This window comes from Xyrauchen texanus, chromosome 19 (genome assembly GCF_025860055.1).
Source record: "Xyrauchen texanus isolate HMW12.3.18 chromosome 19, RBS_HiC_50CHRs, whole genome shotgun sequence".
NCBI lineage: Eukaryota > Metazoa > Chordata > Actinopteri > Cypriniformes > Catostomidae > Xyrauchen > Xyrauchen texanus.
In genome coordinates this window covers 34895169-34918058 of record NC_068294.1, presented here as the reverse complement: position 1 = coordinate 34918058, position 22890 = coordinate 34895169, and the positions used below count along the sequence as shown (strand labels likewise).

General features: G+C 40.0%; 1 protein-coding gene and 1 pseudogene across 5 annotated transcripts in view; one reads left to right on the top strand and one right to left on the bottom strand.

The window, feature by feature from the left end:
• The window catches only part of LOC127659806 (methionine--tRNA ligase, mitochondrial-like), an 11573-nt pseudogene extending 5222 nt beyond the window's left edge, over positions 1–6351 (top strand).
• LOC127659448 (mediator of RNA polymerase II transcription subunit 12-like) overlaps positions 4239–22890 on the bottom strand; it is a 36765-nt gene continuing 18113 nt past the window's right edge. For 2 of the 5 annotated variants that reach the window (XM_052149277.1, XM_052149278.1), the window contains exons 27-44: positions 22490–22669; positions 19958–20029; positions 19665–19825; positions 19294–19455; positions 17577–17688; positions 17394–17483; positions 16726–16835; positions 16486–16621; positions 16056–16205; positions 15592–15951; positions 13629–13767; positions 13295–13482; positions 11638–11715; positions 11260–11480; positions 10230–10416; positions 7801–8025; positions 7577–7658; positions 4239–7466 (exon numbers count right to left, since the gene is read on the bottom strand). In XM_052149277.1, coding sequence (XP_052005237.1) covers positions 7429–7466; positions 7577–7658; positions 7801–8025; positions 10230–10416; positions 11260–11480; positions 11638–11715; positions 13295–13482; positions 13629–13767; positions 15592–15951; positions 16056–16205; positions 16486–16621; positions 16726–16835; positions 17394–17483; positions 17577–17688; positions 19294–19455; positions 19665–19825; positions 19958–20029; positions 22490–22669 — 2691 coding nt within the window. In that variant the 3' untranslated portion in view covers positions 4239–7428. Of the gene's footprint in view, positions 7467–7576; positions 7659–7800; positions 8026–10229; positions 10417–11259; positions 11481–11637; positions 11716–13285; positions 13483–13628; positions 13768–15591; positions 15952–16055; positions 16206–16485; positions 16622–16725; positions 16836–17393; positions 17484–17576; positions 17689–19293; positions 19456–19664; positions 19826–19957; positions 20030–22489; positions 22670–22890 lie in introns of all 5 variants that reach the window. The other 3 variants (XM_052149274.1, XM_052149275.1, XM_052149276.1) reach the window with 2 other exon arrangements.

Here is a 22890-nt window from a genome sequence, read left to right as displayed (position 1 = left end):
GAGCTACCGCTACATAACAGTTCATAAACCCTACGTCAAAACCCACAACTGACATCTTTAAAACCAATGAGATCACTCAGATACAAGAATCCCGAACCAAAATGTGGACTAGATAGCCGATCCTTAAAATTCGAGAGTAAATAATGGTGTTTTAATTCATTATTCCACTGACACTTCACGGAGGAATCTGGCTGTGAATGATAAACGCCGGTGTCATGAGATGGCAAGACCACTTCCGGTTCAAGCGAGAGCAAAAAAAGTCCAACACGAGTTCAGCTAATCTCTCATTAAAGGAATATTCCGGGTTCAATCGACAGTATTTGTGGAATAAAATGTATAACCACGAAAAATAATTTTGTCTTGCCCCTCCTTTTCTTTAAAATGGCAAATATCGCCGTTCCAGTGAGGCAAAGTGTATGAGGCCAATCTGTAAACGTTAAAATACTTACTATTTCTAAAGTATAGCCACAAAACATGAACAATATATAACAATTTTAGTGTTATAAAATCGCTTACTAACATTTTCTGTGTAAAGTTATAGCCAATTTTGCAACGTTGCCATGACGATGTAATGTCAACAAACCCTAAAACGACTGAAAAATGACAATTTAAACAGGTTTACAGCTCACATAATTCATGATTTTTAACAGAAGAATTAATGTAAGTACTTTTTATAAAATTATAAGCTTCACATTTCTGCCTTTGAACCCTCCAAAAATTGGCCCCATCCACTTCCATTGTAGGCTAAGTGCCTCACTGTAACCTTGATTTTTGCTTTTTTTAAAGAAAAGGACAGATGAGTCGAAATGATTTTTTTTTGTGGTAATCAACATTATGCCACAAATGCTGTCGTTTGTGTATTCTTGATATATTTCTTTTAAACAGTGAGTTTCATTAAATAGTAATATAATATTTAAATCTAGTCCCAAATGTCATATTTCCTTCTCCAGACATGTTCGAAATAATTATTAATTATCATAAGCTTGTTGAATCAGAGATAAATGAAAACCACTAGATGTGATAGAGAATCATCAAAAAATTAAAATGGTTTTAACACTTGTAGGGACAAAGTATTACATTTTATGTGGTTAGAAAATAAAATGCCCTTATTAAGGTCAAAATGCCCCTCAGAATCCAATCCAGGGGCTAAATACCACCTCTTAATGGAAAAGTTAAATAATATTTCAATTGTGTGACTCATTAATTCAAGATCATGGCTTAACATTTTACGATTCATAGCTAAAGGTATGTTTAAATATTATACAAAACCTATTATGGGCATTTTTTTTTTAAGTTTGACAAATTTATCTCAAAATAGGACATTTTTGTTGGACCTTTCCTTTGAAAGTTAAAGCAATGACCCTGGTTATTCCACACAAGTCTCAGCGCAGCTGTCACAAGATGAAGTTTCTGTGCTATATTCTCACTAGCAAAAGAACTATAATTCTAAGGTTATCAAATTGTGCTTTCCAAAGAAGACTTCAACATGTCCATCCCTCAGTGCCCTCGAAGTGTATCAAGCATTGTCCGGTTTTGCGTGCTTGTGCAGGGATTATTCACAGAGATCTAAGACATATTACATCACGACTCCCATCTTCTATGTCAATGCATCTCCTCATATTGGCCATGTTTATACTGCAGTAATTGTTGACTGCCTGCTCAGATACAAGCTCTTACAGGGGTATCATTCTAGGTTTGTTACAGGTATGTTTTGCAAATTTCTGCATAAAAAGTATAACTTATGCTCATTATGTTGTTGTGAAGATGGTTGTATGACCTTTGCAGGTACAGATGAACATGGTCTCAAAATCCAAGAGGCTGCTGGTAATGCTGATAAATACCCTCTGAGCATCTGCACTGAGGCATCAGAGTATACAATGTATTCCAAAGATATGGTGTATTATACACAGACTACATTCGGACAACAGAGAAAAGACATAAACAGTCAGTTCAACACTTCTGGATGGTTCTCCATAGCAAAGGGTTCATACATAAAGGAATTTATGAAGTTTTGTACTCCACTCCAGGTGAAAGCTTTCTTACTCCAACTCAAGTCACAGACAGCACAGACTCAATGGGAAGACAGATCAAAGTATCCACTGAGAACAGCCACAGGGTATTTATTGTCTACCCCGTTACTGAATAAAAACCAATGCTTCCTATACTAGTGGATTCCAGAATGAGATCTGGGTCATTGACAAATACATTTGAAATCCTTTAAAATTCTAGTTTAAAACACATGTGCCAAGTTGTGATGTATGTGTAGAAGTGTAATCTCTGTGTCCATGTTGGTCTCATAATTTTGGCATTTCTTAAATCATAATAAAAAAGACTTCATTACTTAAATATCAAGTGTAACCATTAAATAAACAGTGTTAAAAAAGTTCCTTGCACCATAAATACACATGAGTGAACACAACTTAATCATTCATTTAATAGTTTTCAAACATATTCTTTCAAGTAAATATATACTAATATATTATATACAGTTTAAATCAGAAGTTTACATACACCTCAGCCAAATACATTTGAACTAATTTTTTCACAATTCCTGACATTTAATTGTAGAAAACATTCCCTGTCTTAGGTCAGTTAGGATCACTACTTTTTTTTAAGAATGTGAAATGTCAGAATAATAGTAGAGAAAATAATATATTTCAGCTTTTAATTCTTTCATCATATTCCCAGTAGGTCAGAAGTTCATATACACTTTGTTAGTATTTGTTAGCTTTGCCTCTAAATTGTTTAAATTGGGTCAAAATTTTTGGGTAGCCTTCCACAAGCTTCTCTCAATATGTTGCTGGAATTTTGGCCCATTCCTCGAGACAGAACTGGTGTAACGGAGTCAGGTTTGTAGGCCTCTCACACACTTTTTCAGATTTTTATCGGATTGAGGTCAGGGCTTTGTGATGGCCACTCCAATACCTTGACTTTGTTGTCCTTAAGCCATTTTGCCATAACTTTGGAGGTATGCTTGGGGCCATTTTGATGACCCGTTTGTGACCAAGCTTTAACTTTCTGGCTGATGTCTTGAGATGCTGCTTCAATACATCAACATACTGTAATTCTAATAAATATGATCTATTTTGTGAAGTGCACCAGTCCCTCCTGCAGCAAAGCACCCCCACAACATGATGCTGCCACCCCTATGCTTCACCATTGAAACGGTGTACTTCAGCTTGCATGCCTCACCCTTTTTCCTCCAAAATTAATGATGGTTAGATTTTTCTAACAAAGGAATTTCTCCAAAAAGTAAGATCTTTGTCCCCATGTGCACTTGCAAACTGTAGTCTGTCTTTTTTATGGCAGTTTTGGAGCATTGGCTTCTTCCTTGCTGAGCAGCCTTTCATGTTATGTTGATATATGACTTGTTTTACTGTGGATATAGATACTTGTCAACCTGTTTGCTCCAGCATCTTCACAGGGTCCTTTGCTGTTGTTGTGGGATTGATTTGTACTTTTCACACCAAACTACATTCATGGCATTTATACTTGCATACTATTGTTTGTACAGATGAACGTGGTACCTTCAGGCATTTGGAACTTGCTCCCAAGGACGAACCAGACTTGTGGAGGTCCACAATTATTTTCTTTCTGAGGCCTTGGCTATTTCTTTTGTTTTCCCCATGATGTCAAGTGAGTTTGAAGGTAGGCCTTAAAATACCTTCACAGGTACACCTCCTATCAGAAGCTAATTGGCCAATTATCTAACGGCTTGACATTTTCTGGCATTTTCCAAGCTGTTAAAGGCACAGTTAACTTAGGGTATGTAAACTTCTGACCCACTGCAATTGTAAGTCAATTAAAAGTGAAACTATCATTTTGTAAAAAATTTTTTGAAAAATTACTCATGTCATGCACAAAGTAGACATCCTAAATGACTTGCCAAAACTCTAGTTGCTAATGTTAAATATGTGGACTTGTTAAAAAAATGAGTTTTAATGACATCAGTCCAAGTGTGTGTAAACTTCTGACTTCAACTGTATGTATGTATGTGTATATATATATATATATATATATATCATTTTCAAAATATCTAATTAAAATAAAAAGCCAACAGAACGTCAACGTGCATTGTGGTTACACCACCTGGCATTGATTTGGTGGCCAAAAATGTTTCTACTATTAATATTTTAAAACAAATTTTTTAATAAATAATAATAGATCATTCCAAACTACTTGTGCCACAAAAAAAAAAAAAAAAAAAAAGTCCAAAACTTTTTATTTGAAAGCTTTTTTCCATTTATTTTTATTTTTTACTGACAGTTGGACCACTTCAGCATTTTATTTAACCCCCAGAAATATATCACAATGACTCTGATCTCAGAAACTATAAATATTTATATCACAGTAGAGGTGTGCCAAAGTAAATGTCTTATGTGAACTGCATTTTTTTGCATATTAGAATAACTTAATAGATCCAGACAAAAAACATTTTTGTGTCACATCATTGACCCATGTAGAAGAGGTTAACCGATGGCTTTTTGTTTAATGGTCAATACCAGTACTGATATCTAAGGAGATACAATACAATTTAATGACAGCAAATAATGTGTGCATAAAATTGCTAATTTTAGACCAACACTCATTTTACACAACATTTAATCAAAAGTCAAAAATATGCTTGTAAACTGAAAATGTGCACTATCCATTGATTTTTTGATCCAGAAGTTTTTGGAAATGACACCATCCATAATGACCAATCTGTTAATCAGATTGAGTGCACAGTTATCAGCCAATGCCTATAAATTAAAAATGGCGAAATATCGGCCGATTAATCAGTCTGGCCAATATATCGTTCTACTATTAGTAATCCAAAGTTCTTAAACGTGGCATCAGTTATGACACCAACAGCAATTTTTCAAATGTTTCCAATGACAGGTGGAATGGATGAAGGAAAACAATTACATGTTCCGTCTATCGGAATTCCACAGCAAATTGCTTCAGTGGTTTCAATCAAACCCAAAGGTCATCAAGCCTGTAAAGTTTCAGCATTTAGTTCTTCAATGGCTTGAAGATGATCTCCCAATCTGTCAGTGTCTCGCCAGGAAAACCACCTTCAGAGGGGTATTTCACTCCCCGGAGATCCAGAACAAACATCTATGTTTGGTTGGATAGTGAATTACTAAACTGTCATTGGTTATCCGCAGAATCACTCCAAGTGGTGGATAGTTGTCCAACATCTCGTAGGTACAGACATTCTTTTTTTGTCTTCCCAATTTGGAATGCCCAAGGCGCTCCAAGTCCTCATGGTGGCGAAGTGCCTCGCCTCAAACCGGATGGCAGAGGATGAATCTCGGTTGCCTCCACATCTGAGAGGTCAATCCGCGCATCTTATCACGTGGCTTGTTGAGCGCGTTACAATGGAGACGTAGCGTTTGTGGAGGCTATTCTCCACGGCAGCCACTCATAACTCACCACGCACCCCACCGAGCTCGAGAAGCACACATTATAGTGATCACAAGGAGGTTACCCCATGTGAATCTACCCTCCCTAGCAACCGGGCCAATTTGGTTGCTTAGGAGACCTGGCTGGAGTCACTCAGCATGCCTCCACGTGACTTCAGGGTTGGTAGTCTGTGTCAATACTTGCTGAGCTACCTAGGCCCCAGGTAAAGACATTCTTGAATTTCATGCAATATACTGGCCGACATGTCTCTTAGCTGCAGGGTTACCCCTACCTCAGACGATACACGTGCACTAGCACTGGACAGTAGAGGGCAAGAAATTGTCCAAGAGTCTTGGAAAGGTGGTCAATCCACAAGAAACATTGGAGAAGTTTACTGTGGATGGACTGCGCTACTTTCTTCTGAGACAAGGGGTTCCTGACTCGGACTGCGACTATCACGACGATAAAGTCATTAAGCTGTGACACATTGAACTGGCTGGTGCACTTGGTGGACTTTTGAACCGCTGCACTGCACCATCCCTCAACCCCAAGCAGGTGTATCCCCAATTCTGCAACACTTGCTTCCCAAAGGAAACATCTGAAGAACTCTGGAAAAGCTGTTTCGGAAGACTACAGAATGATGGACAGTATCTGCATTAACTGAATAAGAAGAACAACACTTGGGAGAATCTACAAGTGTACAAAGCAATGGAGGCCATTAGCGCATGTGCACGTTTGACCAATGGGTTCATCCAAAGGCATGCACCATGGAAGCTAGACCAAAGTGATGCGAAAGACAAGCAATGGCTTGACACTATTCTTAATGTATCCTTAGGAGTGCCTCAGGATGTATGGGATACACCTGCAACCTGTGGTGCCTGGGCTTTCAGACAAAATGTTATCTAGGTTGGAGTCAAGCCAGAGGAGAGGAGCTGGGATTCTCTCAAGTTCCTGGTGAAATAGGACAGAAGAGAATGTCATTTGGAAGGAAGAGCACTGGGTCCTGATATGAGAGTACTGTTTAGTTACCTTGAGAGGAGCCAAGGAAGGAATCCCAAAATGGCAAAGTCAAAACCTAAATTAATGCTTCAAGTGTGTTTAGGTAATGCCAACCTTGATTAAATATAATAATAAAAGAGGACACATGTCCAGATCAAATTCCACCCCAAAAGAAAAAATATATAGTTTGTATACAGAAAATTAAGCATATTTTAAAAGACCATTAAAGAGATGGTCTTTGAAAAACAAATAAAATGAACATTTTCTCATTGTATTCTCATCCTCATGTCATCCCAGATTTGTATGACTTTCTTTCTTCTGCAGAACAGAAACAAAGATTTTTAGAAGAATATCAGCTCTGTAGGTCCATACAGTGAAAGTGAATGTTGGCCAGAACTTAGAAGGTTCAAAAATAAAATAAAGGCAGCATAAATGTAATCCCTAAGACTCTACTGGTTAAATCTGACTTCAGAAGCAATATGATGTTTGGGTGATTTTAAGCAAAATATAGGAAGGGGGCAGGGGTCTTTACTTTCAAGGTTTAATGAAATTTACCCCTGCAAACTATTTATAAACACTGGATGGAGACAGAGACCAGAGAAGCTTGAGCAAACATTAATGTTCCACTTTTTGTGTTTCTGCAAGTATGCAAAATGGAAGACAAGGCATAAAAACTGACATGATTCTTTAATGAGAAATACACGAAACTGAAAAATTTTACAAAGTGAAATAATAATAAAATTAACAAAAAAAGTTGCATTATTCTTATATTTTCCTGTACTTCTTTTTACATAAACTCTTCCATTGTACACTTCAGTCAATGTGTTGGAACAAACCCTCTATAGATTTTAGAAATACATGTCTGAAAAACAATGTTTAATTCTACTTCAGATACAGCCATGTGGGCATAGTTTAGGCGTAGGGTTCCACTTCTCTCAGAAAGGTCCATAACGTATAGACTAGTATCTGCTGCTGTGGAGACAGACTTAATCTTTGCCAGCTGTGAAATGCATTCACACACTCACACACACACACTCTTTCTCAGTAATAGGAGTTGGTGTTCTGTCCAGGTTGCGTATCTGGAGAGAAAAAATAAATAAATATTATTGAAAACAACCATAGGTTCTGCCAAAGGTAAGTGTACAATGGCTGAGACTCTATGCAAAGCATAGTAAAGATTAAAACATACTTGAGAGCTGCTCCTGGAGCTGTCTGACCAGTGCTGCGGTCTGCTGCTGCTGCTGGGTTTGCTGCATGCCTTGCCTTGGGAACTGAGATAAAAAGACCATTTGTTATAGATTATTAAAACAATGCGCCATGAGTGCTTTACAGTGATTTACCCCTTGATATTTCATTAAGAATGCATTGGATATGCTTTTATAGGGTAACATGATGACTTGTTTGGGGTTTTACCATGGGCTGCTGTGGGGGCAGAGGCTGCATGCCCATGGTTTGAGTGGGTGGCTGGGCATTTGCCACCTGTTGCTGCTGCACCTGTTGAGGCTGGACCTGCTGCTGCTGCTGCTGCTGCTGCTGAACCTGCTGTTGTTGAACCTGCTGTTGTTGAACCTGCTGCTGTTGCAGCTGTTGCTGTTGCAGCTGTTGCTGAACCTGCTGCTGCTGCTGTTGAACTTGCTGCTGTAAAGGCAAAAATACAAACACAAGAAAATGACAGGTCATTACAGCATTCACATAGGAAAACCAAATTTAAATCAATGAAACTGCTTAAGTGAGTAGTTAACACACATGGGTCAGAGCTCAACAATAAAGCCCCATTCTCACCACTGGCGACATCGCACGACAAAGCCACGCAATCCCATAAAATTTCGATGAGAGCTGAGTGACTTCCAGCGATACGAGCTGCAGTGACCTTTGGTGACAAAGATTGCTGTGGCAAGTGACAAGACAAAGTTGGTAGAGTGACTACCAATGAAGACCGTGAAGCTCACGCAATCCATCTCCAGGCAGTGAGTGTGCGAGATACTGGAGTCGAGTGAAGGCAAGACGGAGAAGTTAAATGTTTCTGTGAGTGATTTCACTCTTCTATATCAACTGCCTGTAACACATACATATAGCCTATTAAAAATTATGTGTGGAAAACCATGTCAGCATTCCGATAGACAATCCATAGATTGTTAATCTTGTTCATGATATGGTGCATTAAACACTGCTCCAGGTTATATAAAAACACTCTCCCAGCAGGGCCTGGGTAACTCAAGAGAGTATTCATGCTGACTAGCACCACTAGAGTCACGAGTTAGAATCCAGGGTGTGCTGATTGACTCCAGCTAGGTCTCCCAAGCAACCAAACTGGCTTGATTGCTAGGGAGGGTATAGTCACATGTGGTAACCCCTCCTCGTGGTCGCGATTATGTGGTTCTTGCTCTCAGTGGGGTGCATGGTAAGTTGTATGTGTATCGCGGAGAGTAGTATGAGCCTCAACATGCTGCGAGTCTCCGTGGTGTCATGCAGAGCAAGCCACTTGATAAGATGCACGGACTGACTGTCTCAAAAGCTGGCGCTACTAAGACTTGTCCTCCGCCACCCGGATTGAGGTGAGGAACCGTGCCCCCACGAGGACCTAGTAAATAGTGGGAATTGGGCATTCCAGAATTGGGGAGGAAAGGGGAAAAAAAAAACACACACACACACACACACCCACACCCACACACACACACCCACACACACACCCACACACACACCACTCTCCCTGGCAAAATGTTCATTTTTAGAAGCAATAGAACGTATTCCATGTCAATTTCGAATGCTTTCTAAGTTTTACAGGCAGTATAAATCACGACAGCAGTAGGAACGCCCACCAGCGAGTCTAGCGACTCTCGCTAGGTCTTTCCCAAGCAGGCCAGCAGAATAAATCTTTCAGAATGACATGCTACCTGCTATTTTTGGAAATTGTATGCATGTTACTTACCACATCTGCCAAAATAAGCAGTATACAAACAGAGGACACTGCATGAGATATTTTACACTGCCATGTAATGCACCGACTTAACCCAACATTTCCAGTGTTACTAGTGAAACTGCAGCAATATCAAATGTGATTTTAAACACTGTTGTACAGTGGATGCGTCTGGCAGAGGACATGCCGCATTCTAAAATCATTATCAAATGGACAAAGATTATTTACTACAGCCATCCCTGAATTATATATTGTTTATATGTATCTTTCATATAGCTAACACAATGTATTTAAGTTACAAGTATGTTGTTTTGTGGTTTGACAGCTTGAAAGAAAGACCTCTTCAAGGCTACACATACAGAGAAATTGCATAATAAACGTCGCCATTTCTAATCATTCAGTTTAAGCAGTTAAACCAATTTCATACACTAACCTGCAAACTCATCAACGTCACTTTGTTCATTCTTGAAGTAGTACAAAAACCTTTGTAACTTTGGACTGCCATCTGCTGTGCCGCATCAGCTCGTCCTGTGTGTGTGATATCTGTGCCTTTCCTACCCATGACCGGCTTCAGTAAATGTTATATCACCCTCTTAGTGTCTCCCAACACTATTAAGCCAGACTGTTAAACAGAGGCAAACTGAGTGAATTGGAAATGTTGGCTAACTTTAATATCTCGATGCCTCAAAAATATATTGAAAAAATAACGTGCCGATATTTATATTATATGACTTTCTTAGTAAATAGTACATACTGCATAGTATGCAGTACACTAGTATTCCATTCTGGACACATTCATTTAATGCACTGGCTCATCACATTGGTTTCTTCCCATCTAATTTATGTAGGCAACTTCAATACAACTGCATCTATAATAAGTCATCATGAAAGATAAGATATAGCGTTGTTGTATGCGAGTACATACTCGAAGAGCCGGATGCTGTCTGATCATCTGCTGTTGTTGCTGCTGGGGCTGCTGTTGCGGCTGCTGCTGCTGCTGCTGATCCATCATCTGATTGGGTCTCATGCTGGGATGCATGCCCTGTGCCCCCATGTGACCTTGAGCCAAGCTATGGATCATAGGTGCCTGCTGCATTTGCTGATGGGGAAACCTGAGAAAGATGGTTAAACTTTATATGTTGATGCATTTGTTTTAATTCACACTTCTTGTAATAGACATCAATTGTGATTAAGGCTGTTTTCTCATTTGGTTTGACTGAAGTTTGACGCAGTTTGTTTGCATTCAATGGCCATCTGATGCATAAAGTGAAATAAGTACTTTCTCAATCTGGTGAGCTCTAATCAGTTTGGCTGGATTTTGCTGGACACAACTTCCGGAAGGTCACAGGTTTTTTAATGAATGAACTCGAATGACACGAGTGCTTTTGAGGATGCAATAAATCAATGGATGTTCCAAAGTTTGCCAGGGTAGTGGCATCAGATCTTTAAAAAATATTCAGAGTTCCTTGTATTTCAAACCCCTGTGATCAAGCTGAAGGCGAATGGCAAGGATCACAAAACTCCAAAAGATGTTGTTAATGGAGAAAAATAACCAGGCTCACTGTGGGGGCCAGTTCGCCTCTGGCTAAACAGCATGAATATAATGCCAATATTAGCTATTTATGTGCAGTGCAGGTCATGGTTTTAAATTTGTAAATTAAGTAAGTATTAAGGTCCAGTGTTTTAAAAATAAAATATATTTTTATGAACTTTAAAATTAATGATTAATGTCTTCGAAGTCCATCCTGGCTTAACTGCAGAAGTTTACATAGATGCAATTGTCCTTTGTTAGTTGGCTGATGAAGGCTTTTAGTGCACATAAATAAACCATACCCCATTTTAAAGTGGAAAACGGTTTTCACACCAACCAAATGAACTGATGTCAAACAGAAGCAGGTCTGCATCAAAAGCTCTAGTTTGAAAACATCCTGTGTGTATCAGTATGTGTGATTCACCTCTGTGTGTTCTGCATTGTGTGTGCATATGTCCCAGGAGCCTGCTGATGGACGTAGCCACTAGGTCTCTGCTGTATTTGCCTAATAGGGTCCACCATCCCTGGATTTGTACCAGGATGCACTCCCTGGAAGCCCTGGTTACCATATGCGGAAGGAACTATTCCAGCAGTCTGTGAGGGGTGTGGCGGCATCCCCACAAGTGAGCCATAAGTGGTGTAGCCCTGGGAAATGTTCAGAAGTAAGAAATATGATGTTACCATAGCAGAGTCACTATCCGTTACAATAGCTTTGAAGCCAGTAGTTTTGAGTGAATGTAGATAATTTTAGGGAGTCAATTTTGCAAATAAATGGTAATGCAGTAAATTAACCAATACTTGCCTGTGCCAGCTGCATTGATGGATACTGTTGATTGGGTGCCACCTGTCTTATCTGCTGTCCAAGCAAATGATTATGATTCTGAAAATACCAAACAAACAAACAAACAAACAATAATATGTCTAATTTCTGGAAAATGATCATCCAACCCTTTTGAATTTAAAACTTATTACAGCAATCACCCAGTCCCAGAGCATCATCATATATACATACCAACTAAATACATGCAAGTAAATGTTGAGCTGTGCTTGCCCATGCAAAACTGGCTGCCACATTGCTCTAAGTGGTTGTCAATGTGTTCTGAGTGGTTATCAGCACATTGCTAGTGTGTAGGAGGTGGATGCTAAAAGGCATTGCTAGACGGTTGTCAAGGCTAAGTACATTTTACCTCTGCATGGCAAAATTCCACAGACAAAAAGGCATAGGCAGATGTTAAGCAAGCGTTAAACCCACAAAAACTACTTAAGAAACAAATGTACATATTTGAAGTTGTGAAGAAACTCACTTAATTTCCTTGTACATTCATATTCAGAATATTCAGTGTAGATTCTACAAAACACTACCCATAGAGAGGTCAATGCCAAACCAAGCAACTTACTATTAGTCAACACTGAGAATTTGCATAGGGAAAACGTAAGTCCATTGCATGAAATTCCTGATCGCACAGATTCTCATCGAGAAGACTGTATTTTGAAGAGGTAAATGCGACCAAACCCTTAGAGTTTTGCTAGGGTGCTAGTAAGGTGTTTGGCTGGTTGCAAAAGTGCTGCTATACAATAACTATGTTTTCTGGGTGATTGCTAAGTTGTTGCTATGCAGTTCCTGGGTTGTTCTGGGTGGTTACCATGACGTCGCTAGTCAAATTAGATGGTGTTCTGGGTGGTTGCTTGAGTGCTGTTAGGCAGCTGCTAGCGCATTTGCTAGGCAACTGATATAGGATGTTCTGGATCGTTGCTAGGCAGTTGCTGTGTATATTCAAGGACGTTTATTGGTCCGAGTTAAAAGAGCCAAACCCCAAGTCTCTATGATATTCTGCTCCATAGTTAGGCCCCTGAGGCCTGTTTTCAATGCAAGCTTGGCTTAAGCCCAAAGTATAATTTGGTTAGAAGCAAATGCTAGGCATCTGTGTACAGGACGTGTGACGCAAATTTCATCATGAAAGTGTTAGAGCACTGAACGAGTGCGGCCCAATTTTTCCAACTGCATATACTCTGAACTGAAATTATTTGCACTAATTAGTGGGTCCACAAGGTGGCAACACTCACAGTTGAGCCATTGCCCTCACAAAGAACCACTAGAAGATGTAACTGATGCTAAACAACAGTAGACGACAACAGTGGATGTGTATATCAAGAACGCGTGTGTGAGGAGGTCAGGAGATAAATGCATTGGTATACTCGAGTCTGCAGGAATATAAATACATCTTTATAGGTCTAAATTAATGAAGAGAAACAGTCGAGTATCTCATAACATAGTGTTCGCGTCAAAACTGAAGCATACTTGGGCTTTAGAAAGCACTAGTAACTACAGAACATCTATCCTAAAATGACAAAGTAGATGTAAAAAATCAAAAACAAAACAAAAATAAATAAATAAACAAACTGTGTGTGATACTTGGTCTGGAGTCTTGGATCAGTAAAACCAGACTCACCAGTCTAACCTGTAGCTGCTGACGAATCTGACCCGGAGGCATGCTGGGTTGGGGTTTATAGCCCATTTGGTATGGCTTCTCCATGCCCATCATTCCACCCTGCATATTAGACATCATAGTGTATGTGCTCGGACGTGCTGTAATCATTTTGCCCATGGGAGGCCTAGGACGGAAAGGGGGCTCCAAAACGGGCCCTCCTTAGAGAGAGAAAAAAAAAGACAAATCTGGGAAGAACACTGCTTGTTGAACTTCTCACATTTCTTAAAAATAACATTAATTTATTTCATAACAAAAGTTTTGAAAGAAGGTTAAGAGGATTATTTATGCTGCAGTATGTGCTGACCTGGTGGTAGAGGTTGGTTCTGGGTATACACATTCATTTGAGGTGGGTAACCCATCCTGAAAGGTTGGCTCATGTTCATAAGTTCAGTGCCCATGCTTGGTGGGTACTGCATTACTCCTGAGATGTGAGGCTTGTATTCCTGAACCACAAAAATTCAAACACTGTCATGCTTTTATTTCAGAGCACCAGAAACAACTAATCTTGATCTCTCTTAATTAAAAACCTGATTTCCTCATATGTTTTCAAGAAATAAATACATATGAAATAAGGTATTTCTTTCGCTCTTTGTGCTATTTTATTAATTGCGTGATGTACACCTCACACCATGAAGCTCATGCTTCTAAGACAAAAATGTTTTCTGAAAAATGTCATATTTTAAAAACTGCACTGTTCCATTCAGTTGAATTCAGACTTTTTTTAAATGTTGAATGCCTTCCTGTGTACGCACCAATTCTCTCCAGAACGTTGAGTGCTATTGCTGCCCCTGGAAAGCGTTTCACACGAATTATGCTGATTTAAAATCCACTGGCAATCAATATCTAATTGCTACAGGCAATTTTTAGAATATAACCAAAATGTAATCTATAAAATAATATTTTAAGATTTGCTACAGGGATGCAAATTTTGGCAAATTCTTTTAACAGATTATCCACCAAAATTTACTGATTAATAAACAGTTAAACAATAAGCCATGAATGAAACAAGTGATCAAACAGGCATGACAAAGCCCTATACTGGCTGAAACAAAACAGGCTCAAATGACAGTTATAGCAATATACATTTTTTGGGGGGGATTTTCTCCCCAATTTGGCATGCCCAATTCCCAATGCGCTCTAGGCCCTTGTGGTGTCATAGTGACTTGCCTCAATTTGGGTGGTGGAGGACGAATCTCAATTGCCTCCACGTCTGCGAACATCAGTCCGCGCATCTTATCATGTAGCTTGTTGAGCGTGTTACTGCGGAGACCTAGCACACGTGTAGGCTTCACAATATTCTCCGCGGCATCCACACACATCTCACCACGTGCCCCGCTGAGAGCGAACCACATTATAGCCACCATGAGGAGATTAACCCAACGTGACTCTACCCACCCTAGCAACAAGGCCAATTGGTTGCTTAGGAAGCCTGATTGGAGTCACTAAGCAGGCCCTGGATTCGAACTTACGACTCCAGGTGTGGTAGTCAGCATCCAGGCCCCCAGATATAGCAATATTAATTACATTAACATTTAAACGAAGAACCATATATTTCCTTCTTATATTTCATAAACTTATTTTGAATGGATCGCTTGCACGCCAAATTAACCTACCAGGTGATAACATTGTTTAAGGTGATAACAGTTTAACGATGGAAGAATAAACAGCCAGCCTACCCACAAATTGTGCTGCTGGGCAATCCTAATAATTTTTGTTTAAAAAAAAAAAATCAACACACACACACACACACACACACACACACACACAAGTATTGTATGCAGCCGGTTGATGGGATGCCCGGCGTTCTGGTTTCGTTCTGAAACAACTAATGTCCCGCTGCGGATCACACTCCTGTTTCCCGTGCAACATAAGTGAAATGCGGCTGTAAACATATGTCCTTGGATTTTGAGGCTTTCAGATGTTCGTTTTTTTTTTTTGGTACCACATTGTACTCGTGCTACTACTAAACTTTGAAGTCCTATTTGCATCCGAACATGTTGTCTTAACGGATGAAATTTTCCTATAGTCTTTTAGAGTGAGATGAAAATAGTGGTTTATGTATTAACCTGTGTCTACATAACATACCCTACATTACATTTATTTTAGAGCCCCTTGGATAGAACCATCAAATTACCCCTCTGTTGTTTCTTTCATTAACCTCTTGCTTAATTTTTAACCGACAGTATTAGTCGAACCGTCTACATCCCTAATTTGCTATGTTAGATGTCAGACAGAGGAGATCCATTTCTTTACGTTCTCATCTGTACCTCTTGTTTATTGGCAGATGATGGTTTCTTTTTCTTTTTCTTCTTATTAGTGTCAGGTGCAACACTGGAGACACTCTTTTCCGGCTTCCCTGGATCCACCTTCTTGTCTGGCTCCGGTGCCACTGGTGTAGGAGGCTCCTCCTCCTCCGGTGGCAGGGGGAGAGGCTCCAGATAATAACTGCGTGGTTTGGGCTTTAGGTGGGTGTGGTAAAGAAGGAGCCTCTGTTGCTCCTCAAACTTTGTAACCTTGCGGTCAACCCGCACTGTTCCGAACCATCCCCAGGAAAGTGGAGCCGAGTGCTTCAGCCCCTCAAACACATCCCATGGAGAAATCTTCTGCTTGGTCGATACCTGAAGACCCTGTATGTGAGATCACAGGGAGAATGCAAAAGGTAAGCAACTGACTAGATTATATGCTGCACTAGTCAACAACAAACAACAATAACAAAAAATTGGCTATTAACCTCTTTTTCAAATCCAGCTATTTTGTTGCCCTTGGTGTCAATGAGTGAGCCCTGAGGCTCACAGGTGATGACATCACGAGTCTGTTTGGGTAGAGGCAGCAACTGCCTCACTTTCTCCAAGCTCTCTGACTGACGATCACCAAGTTCTTTCTGCAAGGCAAAAAAAAAAAAACATTCTTGAGTTTTACATTTTCTGAAGAAAATCTGAGTGGTGCAAAACTTTCTGCAACAAGGTATCATTAATTTTCATAGCAAAACGATGCATGAGATGGGCCGATGTTTTTTCACATCTCTAACCTCATTAAAACTAAAATTGATGTTAGCCTTAGCAAGCCACTACCACTAACAATTATTTAATTTTAAAAAGAAGCCAGTTTTCTAAGAGGCTGAGGTATTTTTTAAAGAAGCATTTAATACACAAAAGTCTTACTCTCAGCTTCTTGACCAGGTTCATATAGGCCCTTTTATTCTCCTCCATACTGCCCTGAGAGATGCTGGACATGTCAGCTGCCAGAGTGCCGTTAATTAGCACACTCAGCATGTCTAACACTGTAGTGAAGAGCTCACTAATGGAGAGGGAGAAAGAAAGTGGTACAACAAAATAGAAACTACATTCAGAATCAGGTGTTGTACAGATCATCAGTGGAAGTGAATGAGGGGTGTGTCTCACTTGTTTGACTGCATGTCTACTGTGCCACTGCTGATGATGTCCAGTAGAAGCACCGCCCATTCTGTTGTTTGCTGTGTGCTACGCTGCACTGTATCAAACATCCCACCCACCTAGACCACGAGACAGAAATTATAAAATAAGAAAAGGATCTCAACAGTTTAAATACATGATCAAATAACAATTTTAGTGTACTACTAAAAGTTGACAGCAGCTATACACATTTAAAATATACCACCTATCTCCTTTTGAGAAAATGGACAAAAAAATGCTAATAACTCATCTTGCACTACACAGATGTTTGTCTAATCAATTGATCTCTAGAATGACAATGTACCTTTCAACCTAATAATACCACTTGCAACCGATTAGAAAGTAGCAAATAATGCTTCATGGCTGTGACTTCACTAAATCAATATGTCCCATGCCAACATCCTTATTCAACAGGAAATACATTAACGCAGGTAAGAAAACTGCACTTGTCATCCCTTTCATGGACTATTTAACTAGACCTTGGTAATATTTTTCATTTGAGTTTAACCTTAACCTTGAGGCATAAAACACAAGGTAACAAGATTGAAGACAAGCCGATTAACACAGATATTGTACTTGTTTTGTCAGCCAAACTTAGAAGGGAGATGACTTATGTAAGATAGATAAAAGTTGCACACCAGATTGAGCCGCAGCTTCAAGGCCTCGTGCATCATCTGCTTGGCCTTGCAGTCGTCCTGGTACTGGTCCTCACGCCAGTTTGTCACAATCTGATAAGGGAATACATCATATCAGTCGAAAAGAGACATGGAGCAATCACTGACTGAATGGAAAGTGCATTTGAGAAGGAGCTGATGAGGTACCTGCTGTACTTGGCTGTAAAGGGATGTCAGGAGACCCTCTCTCTGCTCATCTTGTCCCTTGAGACAGGTCAGCACCAGAGACAGGAAAGGCTGCTGACTCAGGAGAGACATACTGAAAGATAAAAGCAAACATGGAGACATTTAAGTTAATGTGGTATATGAAGTTTTACAGAGTGAAAAAACTTTTCTAACGAGGCATAATTTATACAACACACCAGAAATTCAAACCAAATGATCTGCCTCGCCTGTTTACTGTCTGTAAAGGCAGCTACCTTCTAAGGACCGTTCAAACCAAATGCAAAAATGTGTTTGGTTTGAACGGCCCCTGAGAAGGTCTGTGTTTGCGCTGTTTTTTAAATTACTTTTCAATTAAATTATGCTCTAGATGGACTTCTTTGACAGTTGTGTCATATCTCTGTGTTTTTTCAGCAACTTGCACAGGAGCGCTGCATTTTTTTTTATATGCCATGACAAGTTTTGGCATGTGACGGTATAACATTTTCACGTCGCGATAATTGCTGAAGCTTTTATCACAGTGTACTGTATTATCACGTTATTGAATTACATTATAAAAACGGAAGCTTTATTGTTGTTCTCTTAATAACAAGTTAATTTTTTTGTTTTTTAATACCAAACTGGCCTTTTAAATTCACAGATAATAAAGAACTTTGGAAAATTGGTAAATGATCTTCTCTTTTGATAATCATACACCTGTAACACAAATACTAGACTTGTAGCATTGTTTATCAGTTGGGTTGCTAGGTGACGTCTCAGATAATAGTCAATTAGTTGCTAAGCTAACGGGAGCATTGCAGTTTTGTTCTTCTGAGCATCTGGCAATGGAATGCCTTTATGGTCGAACATCTGAGATATCAAGTCGGAATATCCCACATCCCACAAAAAATAATTATGCCAAATTGCCATTATTAATTACAGGATGATTATCAGTATTAGCTGATTAAAACTGTATTTTAGTTGTTGCTACAAGTTGCAAATGTTTCTGTGTAGCTAGCTGAGTTATAACAAACTACTCTTCGGCCACTTAAAAGCAACCTACACATTATCTGCAAACGGCAACAACAGTTCTTTGTAGTCCAAGTTGTCACTTGCAACAGTTTTCAAAAACAGTTTGGAAAAGAAAGCAGAACTGTCACAAATTACCTTTATCTCACTGAATTGCACAGGATGATTGTCCAGCAGATGAGCGACTTGTTGGAGGTGTTCCTGTGTTTCGCTGGCACTTTTCTGCCACATATTTTACAAAGGAAAACCATCTGTGACCAACAATCTCTCAACATTTTTATGGAACCCGAAATACTTCAGAAATACTTACACATCCGACTAAACCATTTTAGAAGGCGAATAAAGGGTTGGCTACTTTCCTCCTTCAGTCATTCTTCTAGTCCAAGTTGGTTTTGTTTACATCAGAGTGTGAGTGTCATTTGTGTTGCATACACACAGTGTTGTGAATCTTAATTTGTTGATGGAAATAAACAATTTGGCTAAAAGATTATCTGGAATTATTACGGTATATTAAGTGCCCATGATAACTATTGTGCTTGATAATTACCGTGATATACCGTATTACTGAATACTGTCACATGGCTAGTCAAGTAGTCAAAAAACGTAATCTTGCCTACTGTTTGGAACAGCCTTTCCTTCCGTAGCACACATATGCGGCCTAATAATGTCACCAAGTTTGGCAAAAGTTTAGTACCTTTTCTGTTTCTGCCGATCTCTCTCTTTGCGTGAAGATGGCCCAAGGTGTTGACCCTTCTCCAGTTCTTCACCTGCAGCCTTCAGCACATGACCCTGCACTGAGGTGGGCAGTTTAGCAATCAGAGGAGCCACTAACCAAACACCTGAACGCTCAGAGGAACTGGAGGAAAAACATATAGACAATATTAAAAAAAGAAAACATGCTGGGCACCAACAATGAGCTACACAACCTTTGTTTTTTGTTAAATATAAACTCTCTCATTGCAAGGTGAATGGGTCACTTCAAAAAGAGCCATCATCTAAAATTAAAGAACGCAGAGACCCTCTGGCAAATAGAGCTTGTGAAAAGCAATGATTGAGGTCACCCACCTGAGCACAGGTTTGAGTTTGCTGGCACTGTTGCTATTGGAGACGGAGGTTCCAGCAACAGCAGAGCCATTCCAGCTGGGGTTATTCGAGTTCATCTCCGCAGACTTCTGGAAAACTTCAATGGTAGCCTTGGCTATGTTCTCCAGTAGAGAATAGAGCTCCTGTTAAGAGTGGGTTCAAATATTAAACCTATCAGGAAATAACAAACCTTGAAAGAACCATTCACAAAACATTTTGGTGAATTATTGGTCTCCATAGATAAACTCAGCAAAACTTCTGTGTCAGTAACTTACATTATTTGTGCTTTGCTTAATCATGAGCTGGAGCTCAAGAGAGGACTGTCTCATGGTCCACTGGTCCATGTTCTGAAAGCAGAAGAACAGACGGGCATATGGAAAGAATGCTTTTAAATGAATCAAAGCAGAGCTTAAGAGCTCCAGCTGGATATTAATTGCAAGGGAGCCCTTGTCCTCACAGTCTATAAAGATGAAAACCAATCCAAAATAATGAGCTGCTGTGAGCCCAACACAAATCATTAATGTCACTCTTAAGGGAGTGAAATGAATAATTAAGGTTAGAGAAATGAGTGTATGTTCTTTCTCTGCTGGTGCCTTGTGCTCTTCCATCGCTGACAACAGTAACAGAGCTGCCTAGTGTCTAAAACACAAAACCACCTGTCTTGATGTATTTAGTCCTGGTCTTCAAAGCAGCTTTGCTTGGTAAAACAGACCCAAAACTCTCTTGGAGCAGCTGGTCGGCACTGAACTTGACTGGATTCAGCTGGTCAGTTCTATGTGTGGGCTGTTTTTTTTTACTTGGCTTGATGGCTTTGATGGCAAGGGAATGATATCACACACACATTACAAGCTGATGGCAGTCCACAGTTAAGGTTTTTGTACTTAAAGAACTAAGTGACATTGAGGAGTTGGCAGGTTAGTGCATGAAACTGGTGTAACTGTGCAAACTGAATGATTAGAAATGGCGTTGTTTATTATGCAATTTCCCTGTATGTGTAGAATTGAACAGGTATTTCATTTAAGCTATCAGACCACAAAAAGACATACTTGTAACTGAAAATACATAAAGTATATCATCAGAAATCTATATAATAATGTTTGTCCTTTGATAATGATTTGGGTTGAATTTAATGAGAAACCATGCGAGTTAGCTACATGGCACTGCAGGATTTTTAACAGCCTCCAGAGATGGCAAGCCTGCAGTGTGTGCATATATACCTTAATAAAAAATAATTGTTTAGAATTTTAGAATGCAACATGTGGGTCTTGTGCGTGACCCACTTAAATCAACCCTGCTGCTATCGTGCAATGGCCAGCCCTATTTATATCTGAAATAAATCCAGATATATATCACTAATCATTGGGAAAATCTTCTGATTATCGATAAGTGAAAAAGGCATGGATTCCAAACCTAATAGTTATAGCCTTGAATACTCTTGCACAGACATACATGAAATATCTTCTTTATTATCTTCTAAGTAACTAAGGGGATATACACTGATCAGCCACAACATTAAAACCACCTGCCTAATGTCATATAGGTCCCCCTCATCCCATCAAAAACATCTCTGACCCATCGAGGCATGGACTCCACAAGTCCTCTGAAGGTGTCCTGTGGTATCTGGCACCAAGACGTTAGCAGCAGATACTTTAAATCCAGTAAGTTGCGAGGTGGGGCATTCATGGATCGTATTTGTTGTTCCAGCACATCCCATAGATGCTTGAGAGCTGTGGAATTTGGAGGCCAAGTCAACACCTTGAACTCTTTGTCATATTCCTCAAACCATTCCTGAACAATTATTGCAGTGTTGCAGGGTGTATTATTCTGCTGAAAGAGGCCACTGCCATCAGGGGATACGGTTGCCATGAAGGGGTGCAAGTGGTCAGCAACAATCTATAGGTAGGTGGTATGTGTCAAATTAACATTCATATGAATGCCAGGACCCAAGATTTCCCAGCAGAACATTGCCCAGAGCATCGTGATTCATCAGACTGGGCCACGTTCATCCATTGCTCATTATTCCAGTTCTGATGCTCATGTGCCCATTGTAGATAGCAAGCTGCGATGAACTGTGTGTACTGACACCTTTCTATCATGGCCAGCATTAAGTTTTTCAGCAGTTTGTGCTACAGTAGCTCTTCTGATGGATCGGACCAGACGGGCTAGCCTTCGCTCCCCACCCACATCAATGTGCCTTGGGTGCCCATGACACTGTCACCTATTCACCAGTTGTCCTTCCTTGAACCACTTTTGGTAGGTACTACCAACTGCATACCAGGAACACCTCACAAGACCTGCTGTTTTGGAGATGCCATGACCCAGTCATCTAGCCATCAAAATTTGGCCCTTGTCAAGGTTACTCAGATTCTTTTGCTTGCCCATTCTTCCAGCTTCCAGCACATGAAATTCAAGAACTGAAGCTCACTTACTGCCTAATATATTGTATGTGTTATTGTAACAAAACAATAAATGTTATTCACTTCACCTGTCAGTGGTTTAAATGTTGTGGCAGATCAGTGTGGATCGAATGGTCAATGTTCAGTGGTGGCTCAGCGGTTAAAACTCTGGGTTACTGAATGAAAGGTTGGGAATTCAAGCCCCAGCACTGCCAAGATACCACTTGAGCAAGGCCCTTGACCCTGTCTGCTCCATGGGCGCTGTTTCATGGCTGACCCTGCGCTATGACCCCAGCTTAGTTGGGATATGCGAAAACAACTGCATTTCATTGGCTCTGTACCAGTACTCTGCACAATGACAATAAAGTTGAATCTTATCTTAGATGTGGGATCGTGTTAAGAGTGTGTGACCTGCAGGATGCGTTTGATGCGCTGTCTCTGAGGATTCTCCCCTTCCTCGCTGTCCAGCTGCCTGTGTGGGTAACAGATGAGCTGCAGTAACCGCTGAGCCTGGATGTTCACCAGCACTGGATCCTGCAGAGCACTGCTGTCCTCTGAAAGAGACTTCAGACACCGCTCACCGACCCACTCCTGAAAGAAAGAGGGATAGCTTTACTTTAGCACAGTGGCCAAAACAAACATGGCAAAACATACGTAACATCTAACATCACTGATCCAACCATCATGACATAAGCACCAATGAGGTCTGATGCTATTGACATGGATGCCATATTTGATTTGGACACTGTACACAGGATTTGATCAATGATTTGATATGAGGGACTTAAAAAACACCATAAAACCACAGTAAC